The 14,109-nt window shown below is 35.5% G+C and overlaps 1 protein-coding gene across 1 annotated transcript in view; it reads right to left on the bottom strand.

Moving 5' to 3' along the window:
• The window catches only part of LOC142975044 (uncharacterized), a 49,226-nt gene that overhangs the window by 33,121 nt on the left and 1,996 nt on the right, over nucleotides 1-14,109 (bottom strand). The window contains exon 2 of the mRNA XM_076117686.1: nucleotides 11,847-12,071. Within this exon, the coding sequence (XP_075973801.1) occupies nucleotides 11,847-11,938 (92 nt within the window). The 5' untranslated portion in view covers nucleotides 11,939-12,071. The remainder of the gene's footprint in view (nucleotides 1-11,846; nucleotides 12,072-14,109) is intronic.

Below are 14,109 nucleotides of genomic sequence, written 5' to 3'. Positions count from 1 at the left end.
GGCCGGCACCGCCGTCATACATCACGCAGTTATTCTTAGTTATTGTTGCCAATTTCAGATGCGGGTGGGCAAATGTCTTAACTTTGGTTATTCGCTCGTTGCCTACACCAACTAGCTAAGTGCCTCACGCCTGTCTTTCGGTGTGGTGTTTGCAAATGAAACTGCATGTGATTTTGAATGTCGTTAGTTATTACGATTATTATTCTTCCGATACGCTGTTTTGTGCTTGAATAAAGGAGATCCTGCTTTCTCTTACTTCACCAGTCGTAAACATTGCCGAGATTAAGAATGAGAGACGACACATAACTTAAAATACGTTTTTTTCTTGGTTGCAGGTTGCAATCCAATAACAACATGAACAAAAGGAGGATAATATGAAAAAAGATCAGCGCTTAGTATCCAGTAGTTCAAACATACGAAGTCATTTATCACAATAAAGTGCTCCGAAGCAGAGCAACATCCTTCCCGATGAGACGTTTTTGACGGAGCACCTACCGGCTCGGGTGGAATAATAAAATTCGCCCAAATCCTCGTCAGGTTACGTGACCCACGCACTAATGAGTTCGTGACCTTATTTACGAAGTCCAACCAAAAGGCCTTTGGAAATGTCGTTCACCTTCATGGTATCCATGCACTGGAATTTAAAATTCGATCTGTTATACTGTACTAGCTTTTACCCGCGACATCATCCTCCTTTCTTGGGTATCAAAATATCTCCATACCAAATTTCATGCAAATTGATTCAGTAGTTTAGGCGTGATTGAGTAACAGACAGACAGACAGACAGAGTTACTTTCACATTTATAATATTAGTATGGATTAGTCGGCAATCGTTGCCATAGTAACAGGTATGGTGAACACGGTGATTATTTTTTAACCGGCTCCAAAAAACGAGGAGGTTCGCAATTCGGTACTATTTTTTTTAAAGAGATAATTGAGAGATTAATGATTTTGCACTAGTCATAGATACGTCGAGCGTATCTATTGTAGAAATGGCATGGTCTTAAATTGTTAGCCGTAAATTACTTTTACCGTTCTGAGTCACCTGCCCTTGTAATTATAACTTGGCAACAGCGACACGTATGTTGACAGTTATTTTCACGGGGTCGGTATCATTAAAAGAAAATTATGGTGATTATTTGAAACTAGAAGGACGTTTGACATGACACATAATTACTTGTATTATATGAACGCAAAACTTATCAGTGAATCATAGAGCAAATTACGTACACAAGTTTTTTTTTGTTTATATCATCAATGTGTTTACTAGTAAAAGTAGTTAACTGCTACTCTAGCTTTCTTAAATCATGTTACCAATGTCGTCTTCAATTTCCAAAGCTTTCCGTCGCTGTCATATCTCTATGAGTGACACCCGATTACCGAAGTGTCAGGTTTTCCCGCAGGGTACTTATCTAGAAAATTCTCCGCGGCACCGACAACACGACGCGTCTTAAGAATTCTCTAAGCTTTTATGTTCATTGGACTTACTACGTTTACCTATCTGCTTTGCATTTCAGATAACATATTCTTAGACGCAACTACGTAGTTATTTTGATAATACAATTTTCCACATGATGTTATCTCATACAATTTTACGTTGTCTCTCGAGTCCTCAATAGTATTGTGTTTATGACAGATTTCTCAGCACTAGCTTTGTTATTCATACAATAGCGCTGCTCGCGCCGCTGTCATTATGTGCTCTCCACTAGTTTTGTTTCACCTGCGACGTGTAGGCGTTCACGGGCGACGCTGAAACAACAGTATTGTTACTGTGCTCTATAAAAGAGCTCTATTTTGCGAATTTACAAAACACACATTGGAACCTTGAAAACACTGCTTTGTACGCATACTGCGCCCAATAACATCGTGCAAAATAAAAAAGCGCTATCCCTATAAAGAGGGAAAGAACTGATTCGATACGAAATAGCAATTTTGGCGCATAAAATTTAATAATACATCGGACTACAGCCTAACACGTAAAAGCACTAAAGTTCCACGCTGAGAATGTTCCAGAAACTCGGTTGTGGATATAAAATAAAATACGAACATGAGTTTACGAACACGCTTATGTTCCTCCTTTTAATATAAAGTGGTCATTTATGCAAATACACTTCGGTTTTATAAGTAGGTACTCGTATTAAGCTAGGAAAATGTGTTAGTATGGAACAAATACGGGTTCGGTGTTAGTTCATAAGATTTAATCGATATAGGGACAAAAACACTCTAAGAACACACTTTACAGAATGTTTTGAGAAGAAAATAGCTTGACATCGATAAAAAACGTTAGAAAAATAAATATCTTCCAATACTAAAAAGTAGCGTTATAAAAGCCGCGACAAAGTAACAATAAAGTTAGAAACACGATATAAAGTGTTGTAAAGCGTAAAATTATTCATTGAACGTTGAAAACGATACCTTCACAAACAAAGATTAAGACTAAACAGAGATGGGTGGAAATAAATTTCACGCTCAGAGATAAGAACCTCATTTAATTTCAATCGCCGCCTTAGAACAAAAATAATGGTTCGCTGGAATTACGTAATCTATTCTGTAGTAAAGGTGCTGCTATATTTTCTGAACTTTAACGATTGTTAGGAATCGGTAAATAATGTGATGGAGGAAAATCGATACGTTTCTACAGGCAGGTTTTATTAAAAGCCCTAAGTTGTGCAGAAAATAAAAAAGTTGACGTAATAAAAAATATGTTATTGGCCAAAAAGAGAATCAATACAATTCTACCGAACTGACAATAAAGCGATAAAAACTTTGCCGACTCTTTCAAGGCGGCAAAGCAGACGTTTCATTAGTTATGAATTCCGAATCATTCCATTAGATATCAAATTAATAAAGAACAGATAATCGTATTGTCGCGATCGACCGTATTTAAAAAAATCTATAAAATATAAACTTTATGGCTGGTGTATAGTAGTAGTATAGTAGGTAGTAGGGTAGTACATTGTCGAGATTTTAAACAACGAATTAATTATTTCCCAGTGTATCAAATGTATCAGCTCTAATGCAGACGTAAAACAAAAGTTTACAAAGGCTTGTTCACAGTTTCTGTTCACGTTACATAATTTAATTCCAAACGTTTTAAAGTGTAAGGGTTGAAATTTATTATCATGAGTTACTTTATTTGTTAACGGAAGCGTGCATGAATTTCTGTTGCTTTATTCTCTCCTGTGTTATAAATACGGAGCGGAGCGGTGGCTTCAAAATTTTACCACACAGGTATAAATCTTTGCTTGTGCTCTAACTAATTATAAACTAATGTTTTTCTTCTGAATGTAATTCAATGATTTTTTGTTTTTAATCAGTGATGTTTATAATATTATATATTCTTAAGTTAACGAGATAAATAGATACTACGCGAAATTGGCAGTGAGTAAAAATATAATCTATTCCCAACCATCCCCTCATTAATTTCGCATTTTTATTTATATTCTGCGGCGTGCTATCAGCCTAGTGAGAATGCGTCCTAATGGCGTTTCCTATATGCTAATGGTGAAGTTCACCGTTTGTTGACTCAGCGCCATATTGTTTGTAATTGATACGCGCTGTCGATATCAATTTTATGGACGGATCATTACTATGCGCCAGTGTAAACAGACTAGTCACTATTTGTTTGTAATAAAATGGAATATTTTATAATTAATATTTACCCTGTTATTAGTTAGCGAACTCAAGGCCTAACCCTTTCCTCATTACGGGCTCCCCTTGTCCATCAGTGGTTAGTAAGTTGTTAGTTAGTAAAAAATATCCAGATACCTACTCTTTAATCTCGTAAATCAACGTTTTTCACAAACGAAAAGTTTAAACTTGTAAAACATACATCTTGTATAACACGCTCATGAGATTACAAAAATAACGTTCAAGTTTATAAAATATTTCTTGAATAATTTACGAGAACTTTTTAAAATTACGAACACAATTTACTTTTTTAAACTAGTTACTTTAATTTCAAAAGACTCAAGACGCGCTCAAGTTTAGAATAACATCTTTGATTTACGTTCAAAAACTGTAATGAAAAAGAAACAAAGGATTTTACGCTTAACAATTTCCCTGTCCCCATACAACACATTTTGTGATAGCCCCACGTCCACTGGTTTTATGTTTTTTGTTTTGGTTTTTCCAGCCAAAAATCACGAAATTTTCATTTATTTCCTTGATGGGTAAAGGTTTTGCCACACGTCCACGACACATTTTAAAAAATATAGCGCTGCGTTCATATCATAAAATCTGCCCAAAAGTGCATAGGGAAATGAGTCACATGTGACTCATGAACTTATTTCAATACGCTCCAGTGAGTCATATATGACTCACTGGACAGGGAAGTTGTTAAGGTAATTTTATAATGGGAAAACTTTTGATCTTATTATACGTTTCGGTGAAAATGTAAATGAGGTAAAAACACTGAACATTGAACATATCTGTCGCTTATCTTGGCGCGAAAACGGCACAAACTACAGTACTGGGAAAATGAATCAATTTGCAGTACGTTGACAACAAGATGGCGGCATGCAAATGACGTTTATTTTTTTTTTCATAAATTGTATCAATAAACAAGGAGTTATTATTATTTTGTTTACCTAATAAATAGTAAGCAATGTTTGAACGTAAAAGTCTGTGCTTCTCTTTGTATAGAATATTTATTTATTTGTATCAATATCAGTAATGTACAGAGTAAGTGTTTATTGTACTGCCCATAACTTGCGTGTTGGAACACTTCCCGTAATATTTTAGAGGACCCCCTTTACGAACACAAATAAACAGACTTTCGAGTCCCCCGAGCGCGATATTAAGGGCATACCAAAATCATGATTATTTGTACTTTAGTCTTCTAGCTTCTAGCTCGCGACAAGGGCTACAAAGAATAAATTCCTGGGGCAAAGTGTATTCTATATGACAAAATCTATTTAATATTTTTTCCGCGAGTCAAAGTAAAAACCTTTACACTCATATTTGGATTCACTTTTCGCAAACTTGAGCATTTCGTCGCTTAGGTAACAATACCGCGCAAGTTAAATTTGACATGTTTCCAGGAGAGATAAAAAACTGATTATTATCTTTGAAATACTTCTGACAATTGTACTGAATACATAAATAGGTAGATATTAAGTTCGTTCAAGATTGGACAATTTAAAAAAAAATCTAACATCATTCGATGCGCGCTGACAAAATCTATCCAATGAAGTATAAACGTCATATGACCAATTTTCGACTTACGCGGTATTGTTACCTAAGCGACGATTTATAACATTACTATTAATTAGGATTTATCTAACAGTAATGTAGGTACAAGTTGTGGTGACTGGCTGATAATCTACCGTAGAATCATGATTGACGCGTTACAAGCGTTAAGTGACGTGTTCCGACGCTCAACCGCTCACTCTACTCAACTCACGGTTGACATTTTGTTTCAGGTGGATCCGAACATCCGACTGCTAAATTTACACGACAGAAGCTGACGTGATGACGTCACAATTTCATAGAGTTTGTGACATGTCTGCGATAGCGTTATATTATGTGTCTATAATATTTTTAGAGCATTTCTAACAACAGCCAGCGCGGAGTGACCTCAAAGGTTAAGCTACGCTTGGCGAGGTCGTTCTTTTGATGGGTGACCATATTATACATACTGAGTTTCGGAGGGTACGTGTAATAAATCGTGGGGGCCCCATTGTATTTTTTAAAGATCTTTGACAGTCGTTACCAGTAGTCAAAAGATTGAAAGTCTGATAACCAGTCTTACCAAAGGGTATCGTGTTATAACCCAGGAAACTGATTTGTTTGTAAAGGTCAGATAAGCAGTCGCACCATGCAAAATACTGGTACTCAGCTGCATGGTAAGACTGCAGGCCGACTCCAAAATAGTTGGAAAAAAGCTAGGCTTATATAATATAGGACAACTCTAAAAATTATTTCCATCTTCCTGGGTGTTTTGATGCCATAAGGCATAAATAAAGCCATTAAGCCGGTATCATATGACATGGTTTTAAACTGTCAACTAATAATGTCGTTGCTGCAGTGAAACTGCTGTTGTGCTGACAGCAGATGACAGAGATATACTCTACAATGAAACTGAGTATTTTCTGGGTGGCAACAAGATAGTCACTAGTTTACTTTTTAAAACTTAAAGGTCTTTTCTGAATTTATAATTATTTTAAGTTTCGTATAATGTTCTCAACATGTGTCTGAACTAACTTTAATATCAATTTACATACGGTTTTCCTTCGAGTTTCATTAGTAGGCACGTTCGGTCAATGTTTATACTGTCCATTCGGCGTAGTTTCATGCCTTTGTTTCAATACTGTTTACATTTACCGTGTACTTATGTCTCTTGTTGATTCAGCCATATCGCGTTATCCATAACACGAAATTACATCGCAGAATTTATTTCAAACATTATCTCCTTGGGTATACCTGTATATGTACGTGTTATGTAAACCCTATACTGGGATTGTTACCTTTTACGATATTGTTATTTTTTACCTACATTGTATTTTAGAATGGTCTTTTATTATAATAGAATCCCTGAAGGTTTTCGAAATATCATATCTATACTAATATTATAAAGCTGAAGAGTTTGTTTGTTTGTTTGAACGCGCTAATCTCAGGAACTACTGGTCCGATTTGAAAAATTCTTTAAGTGTTAGATAGTCCATTTATCGAGGAAGGTTATAGGCTATATATCATCACGCTACTACTCATAGGAGCAGAGTACCAGTGAAAAATGTTACAAAAACGGGGAAAATTTAGACCCATTCTCCTTATGTGACGCAAGCGAAGCTGCGCGGGTCAGCTAGTCGTTTATAAACATTATTTCAGAATCGTATCTTCGCTTGCTTTCGTTTTAATATTCAAGTAGGTGCGCGTCAAGATATTTACTACAAAGTATAGCATGTAACCCCTTTTAAGTTACGCCATTTATCCCCAGGAGGATAAATGTAAAGCTTACAGCTGGGAGCCTGAAACGTATCTCATGTTTACAATTTATCATTGTTTATTTTTTGTGGCGAGGACCGAGGGCTAGGATCATATTAATAGCGATGGTAGACAAAAGAAACTGGAAGAAAGGAGGCCAAAATAAAATTAACGTTGAAAGCCGGGTTTCACAAGCGCTGGTATTTTGAGAGAAGCCTCTCACACACACAACTGTTACTAAACCTGACTCAGAATAAACAACTTTGAAAATAAAATAAAGTTAAAGTATAAAATACTCGAAGGTATAACAGTGGAATTAGGTCAATGTATTATTTTTCTGCGTCGAAGAGAGGTAATTGCATCGACGGATCCGATAAAATAACTCATAATTTTTATAATGAAAAAAATACACGCAGTAGCCGCGCAAAACTCGTAATAAGGTTGCCGCTTCTTGTTTATGGTAACAATATTACTACACAAAAAGTTTTCTCTGAATTTCTGTAAGTTATGAATCCCACTTATTGACCATCATCCCTTTATTAACCAGTTCCGTATTCCATTTTTTTACGTCGTTAAACAGCTGTTCTCTTTCCCTTCTTCGTTTTACTAGCTTATTTATTACAGCAGATTTACGATTATATCAATCCATTATCTGGTAAAGAGGAATTCTCGTAGATGTAGTTAAATATGAAAATTGCTCGGCGTTGCTTGCAAAGGGAGAAATCTTTTGATAGGATCGCTTTATTGCAATGTTTGTCGTTAAATGCTTACGTCGAGGGCTACGATTATGCAAAGTAAGCAGTAGGAATATAAGATCGTATGTGGTAAGTGCTTTTAATGGTTATGGTGTAATTGGATACAACGTTTGTTTGCTTGATTAACCTATTTACTTGTTTAATTAAATGAGGCTTTTCATTTATTGTCTTAATTAAGAACAAGAAACGCAGAGAAACGATAACGAATGTCTGTTACGTGTCCATCTTAAAACTTGTTTTGACCTTTGTACTTTTCAAGCTGTTAAATTAATGAAGTCCATCATGACTAATTATACAATGTTATATAACAGACATTGTAATGGAAAGTTTCTGAAAATTTAATTAGTTTTTGTCAGTCCAACAGTCGGACGTCAAACTTCAGAACTATTGCAGTTGGACTTTGTAGTTTCCACTTTCCAGTTATTATAATGGACCGATCGTAACTGAAATGTTTATGTTATAAATGTAGCTCTCCGTATTTCCGACAAATTCGTTGAATAATGAAACACTAGAACGAGCGAATATACATTTAAATTTTATCATGAAATGTTGAAATTATGTTTAAATATGATTTTAAAACTGATTTTAAATGAAAGACCTATTGTTGACTGAATCCATATCCATTGGCGGCAGAATAATTTTAGCGTGCACAATTCGCAGAATATTTAGATTTTGTGATGTTTTACATAATGTATGATTAGGAGTAGGACAACAACTTATAAAAAGCATTTACTAACTTACAATTTCGAGAAACAGGGACAGTTGAAATCATCATCATATGAATTCTTTATCTTCGAGTTTAATATCGCCTGAATAACAGCCTAGGTATAACCATAGGACTATATACTCGTACTTTACCGCAAAGCAAACCACACTACACTTCACTCTGTTAGATATTATTCTACGTAGTACAGCTACACAAACTACGACGGGCCTGACCTTTTGAAGGACCTACACATTGGTCTAGTATAATTATGTTTGTGTTAGTTAATTGTTCGAAGCACCGAGACTAGAGTAAGCAAAATAATAGCATGATTTTACATTCTCAATGTTTTTTAAACTAAAACAAAACTAGATTATCTACTTAAGTATTAGTCGTTATTTGAATTTTGTAACAGTAATTAAAATTATTATCTAAGTAGTTACGTAATGTTTCAAATACAATTTTGACCTTTAAGTTTGTTTAAGTTAATTCAATGCAGACTTGTGTACTCGTGTAGGTCTTTGAATAAATTAATTCAATTAGATCTGAGTTGTTAAGTAATCATTTCACTTGTAAATTAGTTGTACGATTTATCTATCTTTCTAATGAATATAAATAAAACTAAGATTTACAAGAAATTACTTAAAGAACATTAACAATAAATGTTAGAACATCAAAGGCGAATTACTTACAAAATTTGGAAAGGAGTTATTCTTGTTTGTCATAAAACATATTTTCGCAAATCTCCAAGCATAAATGTTACTTGACTCTTGTTCCAAAGGAGAATAAGACATCATGACTTCAACACCTATCGAACATCGATTTAAACTTACACTGATTGCCATCAAAACCAGAATTTCCACAGACGCAAGGCACATTTACGCAAAATCCTGTTACCGGAAAAGCGAAGAGGCTTTGTTGATAAGCTCCATTTCTATTAAAGTCATTCCAAACTCGCCTTTTCCGAAGATTGAACTTTCTTTAAACCAAAAAGTTCTCATTTTTCTTGGCTGTCCCAAGTTTTATGAAAAATATTAAATTTCTCGCGTCGAGTGGCAATTTCAGCGCGGCGTTTTGACACAAGATGAATATTGCCACTTAGATGATATTTGGCAATTAGGTCCCTCGTGTTCCGGGCTGTGACGTCACTATACAGCTCATATTCTCGTGCAATCTGGTAGCTACTCTTATTAAAGTACGCGAAATGATGTTGATATTCGATAAACACATTTTTATAGGCCTATCTGATGGAGATCAGCACCAAATTGGATCGTGTCATGCGATCGCTTTGTGTTCAGCGTATTTTAATATTATCGAGGCTTTAGAAGGTCGATACGTTTTAGTCAATGGATGTTTAAATGGTTTATAAAAACAAATTTACGGTAGCTCTATGTTTTAACAATATTTGCGTGTTTCACAAGACTAGCGGTTTAGATTCAATATGCTGAATATTAAAGCGACCTCGACTAAGCAAAAGTACAGCTGGTGCACAGGAAAAATGCGCACAGCGCTGAATAGCAAAATAAGGAGAATATTTTGTGAGTACATTTTCAGTTAGTTACTTAAGTGTTTGTTGGCTAGGAAAGCATTTTACTATACGGTACACAGCACTCAAGATCTAAGCATTTCTCCGCTGTAAGATCAAACATTAGGGAAGTTACTTGAGCCTAATGATATCTATACTTATAATAAATCTGTAGAGAGGTCAATTCTGTACATTGAATATATTTAAAAAAAAACCAATGGGGGGTGTTTAGTAACGGATACTGATACCGAATCTGCAACTTATAATGTTCTTTTCTGTCTGTCTGTCTGTCTGTCCTCCGTCTGTATGTGTCGCTATCACGTAAAAACTACCGGATAGAATGCACTGAAATTTGGTATATGCATAGAATAAGTAGTGGAGCAACTTCTGGGATACTTTTTATAGCATAAAATTTCATAGATTTTTAGAAAATTGAAAAAAATACGTAGAAATCGTTTGAACCTGCGTTTCCCTATAGAGACCATAGATGGCGTTGCAATCTATTTCACAACATTGGCATAGTTAAACGCGGCGCCGCCGCGCCGGCCGTATCGATACCTGTTGTTTGCACCAACCAATAGATGGCGTTATAGTCCGCAACAAAGCATGTTTTTCCTAATTAATTTATTTTGATGGCTTTATTATAAAAAAAAATACCTTTGAAACAGGCTATACATTTATAAGATTTTCAAACATAAATGTAGTATGATATATTTCACAAAAATGTTGGTTTACGTGGGTCCGGTGAGGTCAGGATACCCTAGATGGCAAACCGAGTAATTTCGTTTGTTGTCGTTGTTCGCCGCAACTAACAGATGGCGTTGTAGTTCGTAACACAACCAAATTAATTGGTTGCATTAAGGAAATAAATTGGATAGCTATGAAACAGACTATGTGGTAAGTTTTAAAAAATAAACAACGGATGATATATAAAAAATAATTACGGGTTTCGCGGTTTCGGACGTATCATCGCAAGTATACATTATTACGCGTGTGAAGAGCTCCGGCGCAGATAGGTCTGTCTGCACCTATAATAATATTCTGAAACCAGACGGGTAAGCAATGGTCTGTCTATAATAAGGTATTATATTTTACACTGTAAACTGGTACGGATACAGACGAGAGCGGAAAAGAAGGAAACCACTGGAAATCAGGCCTGCCTGAGCCTGTGTGTCACATTGTGTGCCCTTCGGGTCCCTTTCGTAAATAACCATTAGATGACAAAAGGTTTTTTAGCATTTTTATGTGTAGGTGTATCGAGTGCTTCGCAATTCGCGTGCTCAAACGAATATGCAACAGTACGAAATTCACGCGAGCGGAGCCGCACGGGTCAGCTAGTATTATGATAAAGCAATAATGTAGGCCTTAGCTGCTTAAGTAAAACGTATTAAACTGACACAAACACATACATCGCTATTGTATTAAATCCATTCGGTGCTAAGCTCTATTAAGCTTGTATGCAAACCAAACAGAAACTTGGGAACGTATTCAGTCGTTAACTTGATATAAGGCGAGAAGCTGCCAGACGCGGAGATACGACAATAGAGATCGAGCGGCCCGTAGAGACTCTGCATAGAGCACAAATTAGTTCAGACATTGTATTAAAATTTCCATAAGACAGGATAGAATGTGCAGGTGCTTTGGTAATATAGTACGGATTTTCACGTTGAACGTTTTGCTTAATATAATAGTTTAGTTTGAAAATATTAGTGTCAGATGTTCTCGTTTTTTGCTCATGTACCTAAGATATTTATGTTAAAATGATTTGTTAATTAATATGTCATGGCACTATAATCACGATTGAAACTAGTAAAATGTCTGTTAAATGATCCAAATAAGTCACCTACATATAAAAAAAATTCAAGATCATATTCTCATTCTGCGAATTTATTACGGTAGCCTACAAAATATCACTTAAAAAAGACAGTCGTGTACTAACCTGGTGAGCAGCAAGGTGGCCAGTAGATAGAAGACGGAGGGGTGCACACCACACTCGCAGTCGGCTTGCGGCGTGGTGGTCTGGGCCTCCATGCCTGCCCCGAGCTTGTGGTAGGCGATGTACGCGCGCGCTGGGCTACCGTGGGGAGCAATTTTCGTGGCCTTCTCTCGCTCCCGTCAACACTGAAACTGATCATCTGGTCGCCGAGGAGACTATACTCCTCACCTGAGAACAACAAAAGAAACCTTTAAATGAATATCTTCATTTAATCATTACTTTCTATAAGTGTCTTTACATAGTGAGCTCAAAGATTCATGTACCTACGGTCTGTTTGTGCTTATGTTTTTTTTTGCATTTATAGGATGTCGGAGTTATGAGGCAATATAGACTAGACATGTAGACTAACTAAAATACGAAGTAAAAAAAAACATGTTAAGTAAAGTAAAACTACCCACATTCCTTTCTTGAATGACAACAATAGTAGTTCCCAAAGTGAAATCTCTCGTAAGTAAGCACATACAATTTGTCAGGTTTTTCAACTGTACCGTCATCAACATTCCTTAGAAAAGCCTCAGCCATGAGTTCTTGAACAAAGCCAACACCCATATAAAAGCAGCTGTTTATCGTTCCGGATGAGAGATCACAGCCGACCGAGGGACAAAGGTCACTATAGTGCTCGTAAACGTATGGGGACCGCAATCCACGTAACTTTTCCGGAATGCTACAAGTTTCAACAATCACATTTGGTGAAACTGAAGCACTGTTCAGTCAAAGTTAGACTTGTTCCGGGTGAATATTTTTATACAAGTCTTTTCGGTGATGGAGTAGATACTGCTATGTCTGATCAGTTGTAGCAGTGAATAGTGTTCGTCTTATAAATACGTGATGTATTGTCGAATGAAATTACAAAATATTTTTTAAAAAAATGTCAAAGCTCTTTAAATTATTTAACTAGGACTAATCATAATGTAGAAGAGAGCTATTATTTCGTATTATTATTTGCATTCAACGGTCTTAATGCTGCATTGTTGGGGTATACGTACGTGCTATAAATTCAGCTAGTTTTATAAAAGAAAAGCCTAAATTACGCAAATGTAGAGCTCACGAAATACCACTAAAGCTAGGTTCGTATACAGCGTCGCGTGTTGAATATAAAATTTGTTGAAAATATTCTAACTAGTCCAATATATTTGCGTGTGACAAACACGTTTACACTTCGAAAAACTTGTTTAGATAATTTATATATTTTGTGTATGTAGACAATATGATGGGATTTTTTATAATTTGGAGTATAAAAGTATTCTGAGTGACGCGTCGCGACGTTTTGACTTTCAGGTTATACACGCGAAAATCTAATTACAGCTGTTGACGGGAATTTGTTGATGTAAATTACGTCAGTCTAAGAATAAACAACAATGTAAGGAATGTAATATTGTTCTTCAAATTGTACCTTGTAAAGTATTTGCAGAATGAACGTCGGGTGTTTTGTTACCTCCACTTTATTACCTGCCATTGCAGTAAGTACCTACCTACTTAAACAGAGTGCAAGCCATTTGCCTTAGGTAATACCTACATACTACAAATACGAATATTGCTGCAACTGTAACATTAACATCATTTTTATGTTGTATGTAAATATTTTTTGCGATTTACCTACCCTTACTATTTTTGTTATCTCTACATAGTATTTTGAAAATATTAGATCAGCATTATTGTTGTTTTATAATTATTTTATTCTTAAAACCTTACAACTTGGCGCTAAAAACTATACCTTTTAAACACAATTTGACGTCATTGTGACAATTTTATAAACCTTTTCTACAAACGGAATTATAAAAGGCGAGTAAAACGTACTAAAATAAAAAAGTGCTGAAATGACAGAACGCGCGGGTGATCTTTCAAGAATACCATTTTTCTTTTCACTAATGGAATGCTAAAGAATATAACTGACCCATTTCTCTCAAACACTTTGAACAGAATTTCATTTATTCCTAATGTTGAGGGAAAACGGTTACGATGAAGAGATTACCGAGATTCTGAATGTTTTTTTTCTTTCTGACCTTATGTTAGGGCTCGAAATTAAATTCCTAGGTAGTTGAGTTATTTTGGTTGAGAGCATTTCATTGGGTACTAACGAAAAGCTCACAGCTACCTTTGATACAACACCTACCTAAACAATCTATATTTTATCTAGATTTATATCAAATGGTGTATTTAGGTTCATACCTAACAAGTGGATATTAAAACGTATGGAATATCATGA

This window comes from Anticarsia gemmatalis, chromosome 8 (assembly GCF_050436995.1).
Source record: "Anticarsia gemmatalis isolate Benzon Research Colony breed Stoneville strain chromosome 8, ilAntGemm2 primary, whole genome shotgun sequence".
In the NCBI taxonomy this organism is placed as follows: domain Eukaryota; kingdom Metazoa; phylum Arthropoda; class Insecta; order Lepidoptera; family Erebidae; genus Anticarsia; species Anticarsia gemmatalis.
Note: the sequence above shows the minus strand (reverse complement) of the source record. Positions and strands in the feature narration are given on the sequence as shown.